Source organism: Sinocyclocheilus rhinocerous, unplaced genomic scaffold (assembly GCF_001515625.1).
Source record: "Sinocyclocheilus rhinocerous isolate Xijiao unplaced genomic scaffold, SAMN03320098_v1.1 scaffold4319, whole genome shotgun sequence".
NCBI classification, from domain to species: Eukaryota; Metazoa; Chordata; class Actinopteri; order Cypriniformes; family Cyprinidae; genus Sinocyclocheilus; species Sinocyclocheilus rhinocerous.
The window spans coordinates 125,027-129,802 of NW_015658510.1; the positions used below are offsets into that span (position 1 = coordinate 125,027).

Consider the following 4,776-nt stretch of genomic DNA (forward strand, 5'->3'; position numbering starts at 1 on the left):
TGTGTGTGTGTGTGAGTGAACCGTGTGAGTTTGGTGCCGATGAGCTGTCTGGACTGCAGTCGCTCCTCATCTGTCTGTACAGGTAAGATGTTCTTCTCCTGCAGATCTCTCTGAGACGGTCTGTTACTCAGCTTCACCGCCAGAGAATCCTTCCTCAGGATCTTCAGCGCCAGAGTGCCTGAACACACACACACACACACACACACACACACACACACACACTCTCTCTCTCTCTCTCTCTCTCTCTCTCTCTCTCTCTCTCTCTCTCTCTCTCTCACACACACACACACACACCAAATGAGCTCTGACTGCCTCATTACAAAACGAGAACTAGAACAAATCAACGAGTCTGCCGTATCCCAGCAAACACGAACGGTTTCAAGACTAACTTGTAAAGAGCGAATCGTCGTCATCCTCCTCCTGCTCTTCATCCTTATACATGCTGGGCAGGTCCTCATAGTCAGACTCGTTGGGGATGTTCTCTTTATCATCGTCACAGTCGATCACCACGGCCCGGAGTGGAGCGCTGTACTGACCCGCGTGAACCGCAGAGCTGAAGGAACACAACACACCAGCGGTCATGTGACAGCGGAGACGTCTGGGTCAAATACTCACAAAACCTCTGCCACACACACTTCATACATCCACTAAACACGGAGACTTCAAACCTGATGAAGAGTTGTCAATTAATCAGTGTTTTAAACGAATCGGTTGAGTGAATAATTCAATGACTCACTCATATAGTCACCTACTGGTGTATCTGTGTAACTGCAGAAAGAGTCTGTACTGTCCAACCCCTCCACTAACACACGGACTGACAGTCGCTCTGAACACAGACGAATGCAGAGACGCAAACAGTGAAATATTTCAGTGCTTCAGCACTGTTAGACGCTGATAATACTGTAATTGTTGTTTTAATGACGTGGAAGCTGACATCGAGTAGGTCTCTCACTTTGTAAAACATGAACAAAAATACACATTCTGAGACAAAATACCTTTGAGGATATTTTTGTCTTTCATATTTATATCATATGATGTAGTTGAGCGATATCACACAAGCAAAAGTGCCGTTTTCCCTAAATATCTGCACAACTGAAAATATGATACTTGTTTTATACAACAGCTCAATATACAAAAAGTTATTACATTTTTGTTCCATTTTACCAACAAAAATACTTTGAACCAAGGCAGAGCAGAACAACTGCGCATCTCTGAGCAACACACAGCAGTGTTTAGTTCCTGAATGGATCTGCATTTTTGAACGAATCAGTTGAGTGAATGATTCAATGACTCAATGACTCACTGCATTAAATAGTCAGTGTAAAGAAAAAAATCAATTTAAGGGAGCAAATATCAGCTCTTAATGGAAAGTTCATTTCTGTCATTGCTGTAATGAATACAAAGAATATGAGTCAGCCGTCCACGACAGGCCTGAAAAGCCAAGATACATAAAAACACACTCCGAAAATCCTGTGAGCTCCAGGAATATTCTGACAATGGATTCAGTGCTGTATGCTGAGAAACGATAATGATCTTTGATCTTTTGACATATAAGAGCTTGTTGTACTATACAAATATAGACTCTTGCAAGTTTCAGACCTCAGAAAAAACTCCTCACTGCAAAAAGAGCATTTGTTAAAAAAAAGTCGCTAAAGGGGTCTGAAAAGTCACTAAATCTAGCGACAAAGTCACTAAGTTGGCAACACAGTCAAAGTCCATTCTGCGAATATGATCAAAAATGCTGATGCTTTTTGGCTATAAAAAAAAAAAACACTGACGAGGAAAGAGTTCAAATGTAATTTAAATAAAAACAATTAATTCAATCCATTATTAAAAATGTTATTCCTCATCCTGCCTTAATGTTTTCTCCAAACAATGTGCAATTTGAAGGCTATGAAAACAAATCTAGAGGCTATGCTATACAATATATATAAAAAGGTTAAATATAAACATTACATTTTAAAACAAAAACAGCTGCTTGCTTACCATTTTACACCAAAAATTAAAATCACTAAATTAGAAATGAGAATAAAACACGCACTCATCTGAAAAGTAGTTATATTACATTTATATTTATCCATTAACTCCCTTTACTCTTACTGTTCCCTTAAAAATACAATTACTTGTGTTATATGTAGAATTTTAAACCTACATTCAAAATTAGAATGATTGCATTTAAAAAATGTGCATTATTGCACTTTCTTCTATAGTTGTCTGTGTTTGATGCGCATGCAGTCATTCAGTGAAGTCTGTGAAGCTATCAGGACTCGCCTGTGTGCTTTAAACAGCACATGTATCTGACAGGACAAGCTGCACTGAACTATGCTTATCAGTTAGTTTGAAGCCTTCTCACCTTTAGGTCACTTTTCCCGCAGCAGCTACTCTGTGTCCTCTGCTATATGTGGCCCTGGACCACAAAACCAGTCATAAGGGTCAATTTTTCGAAATTGAGATGTATGCATCATCTGAAAGCTGAATAAATAAGCTTTCCATTGATGTATGGTTTGTTAGGATAGGACAATATTTGGCTGAGATACAACTATTTGAAAATCTGGAATCTGAGGGTGCAAAAAAATCTAAATATTGAGAAAATCATCTTTAAAGTTGTCCAAATGAAGTTCTTAGCAAAGCATATTACTAATCAATTTGACCCATACAATGTATTGTTGGCTATTGCTACAAATATACCCCAGCGACTTAACACTGCTTTTGTGCTGCAGGGTCACATATCATATGTGTTTTGTTCATAGAAACTCATGATATACTGCTGTACAGTGATGAGAGCAGCAGGTGTTTTCCGTGCACAGCATGCAGACGCTGTGATAATCAAATCCAGTGTTGATTCTTTGCATGATGCATTCTAATGGATTTGATGGATAATTAGATGAGACGCACCTGTCGAGTCTCTGCATGGCGAGCGCCAGCGCCTTCTGCAGCTCGTCGATGATACGGTTCGACGGGTGACTGTACTGAGAGAACGAGAGCGGCGTGGCCGAGGACGAGTACAGCATCAGCTTCTTAGGAGGCAGAGGAGGAGACGGCTTTCCCTGCAGACACGACACCTTCAGCGGCTGACACGAGTCTGGACACAACACACACACACACACAACCATAAAATAACATTCTCATCAGCTGAAATATAATAAACATGAACTGAAAGATACAATATATGTGACCCTGGAGCACAAAACCAGTCATAAGGGTCAATTTTTTGAAATTGAGATTTATGCATCAGCTGAAAGCTGAATAAATAATCTTTCCATTGATGTATGGTTTGTTAGGATAGGACAATATTTGGCTGAGATACAACTATTTGAAAATCTGGAATCTGAGGGTGCAAAAAAATCTAAATATTGAGAAAATCATCTTTAAAGTTGTTCAAATTAAGTTCTTAGCAATGCATATTACTAATCAAACATTAAGTTTTGATATATTTACGGTAGGAAATTTACTAAATATCTTCATGGAACATGATCTTTACTTAATATCCTAATGATTTTTGGCATAAAAGAGAAATGTATAATTTTGACCCATACAATGTATTGTTGGCTATTGCTACAAATATACCCCAGCGACTTAACACTGCTTTTGTGCTGCAGGGACACATATGTAAAAAACGTATTTTATTTTAGCTGTTAAAAACCAAATAGACATATAAAAAAAAAAAAACTAATAGAAATGACAAAGCCACACAACACAATTACTAACTTCATAGTTATATTATACTATATTTTAATGGAGGGACAGAAATCTCTCAGCTTTCATTACAGTATCTTTGCAGGGTTTCTGCAGGTTGTTTGACAGCATATTTAAGACCAAATAAAGAAAACTGAAGGAATAAAAAATACAGAATAAAGTTCTCTACATTTAAATGTCTAGGAAGCACAGTTTGAAAATACAACTTCAAACAGATCTTCACTACTTTAATTAATCTTATTAAAAAAAACCTTAAGGTTTGAACCGCTCTGCTCCCAGACACTAGAATATAAAAATATATTTTACTGTAGCTTCTGATCACACTGTAATAAAGTGCAGCTCTTCCTCAGTATTTCTGTCTTGTTTTCCAGTTCAAAGGATTCTTAAATCAAGACACATTTACTGGAGAAGCACAAGGACAGAAGAGAAGAAGTTTTGATTTATAAGAAATGGATCAAAATGAAGTGAGTTTATGATTTAAACAAGAACAACGTATCTCCCAATGATCACAGAAAAAACTACTTAAAGGAGACATATCATGCCCCTTTTTACAATATATAATATAAGTCTCTGGTGTCCCCAGAATGAGTCTGTGAAGTTTCAGCTCAAAATACTTCACAGATCATTTATTATATCATTTTGAAGATGCCTATTTTGAGTGGAAGCAGAAACACGCTGTTTTTCGTGTCTGTCTCTTTAAATGCAAATGAGCTGCTGCTCCCCGCCCCCTTTTCCAGAATAGAGCTGCGCCATTACAGCTCGGACCTGCTAAAAACATCTGTTTTGGTTCTGATTATCATGTTTATCGCGCTGAAATCATGTGTTTTAAACCATATGAGTTTAAACTTCTGATATAGGGTTTTCTGAGCGCACACATCCGAAGCACACGGACCGAAAGCGGCTGTCACAGCATGTGAGTACTAAACTAAGTTCTCATTCACACACAAGTTTACGTTAAAAACACACAAGTTACAAAAAAACAGTGGGTTATGTCTGTGAAGGTAAACAGCTGGGAAATAAATCACATGTTTATTTTAGATCTGTGTGGCAGCAGCAATATACAGTAAATAAATAAATAAA

The 4,776-nt window shown here is 37.7% G+C and overlaps 1 protein-coding gene across 2 annotated transcripts in view; it reads right to left on the bottom strand.

Annotated features, from left to right (window-relative positions):
- The window catches only part of LOC107722303 (phosphatase and actin regulator 1), a 25,582-nt gene that overhangs the window by 6,555 nt on the left and 14,251 nt on the right, over nt 1–4,776 (bottom strand). The window contains exons 6-9 of one of the 2 annotated variants that reach the window (XM_016530600.1): nt 4,282–4,286; nt 2,896–3,056; nt 390–553; nt 22–178 (exon numbers count right to left, since the gene is read on the bottom strand). In XM_016530600.1, coding sequence (XP_016386086.1) covers nt 22–178; nt 390–553; nt 2,896–3,056; nt 4,282–4,286 — 487 coding nt within the window. Of the gene's footprint in view, nt 1–21; nt 179–389; nt 554–2,895; nt 3,083–4,281; nt 4,287–4,776 lie in introns of both variants that reach the window. The other variant, XM_016530599.1, reaches the window with a different exon arrangement.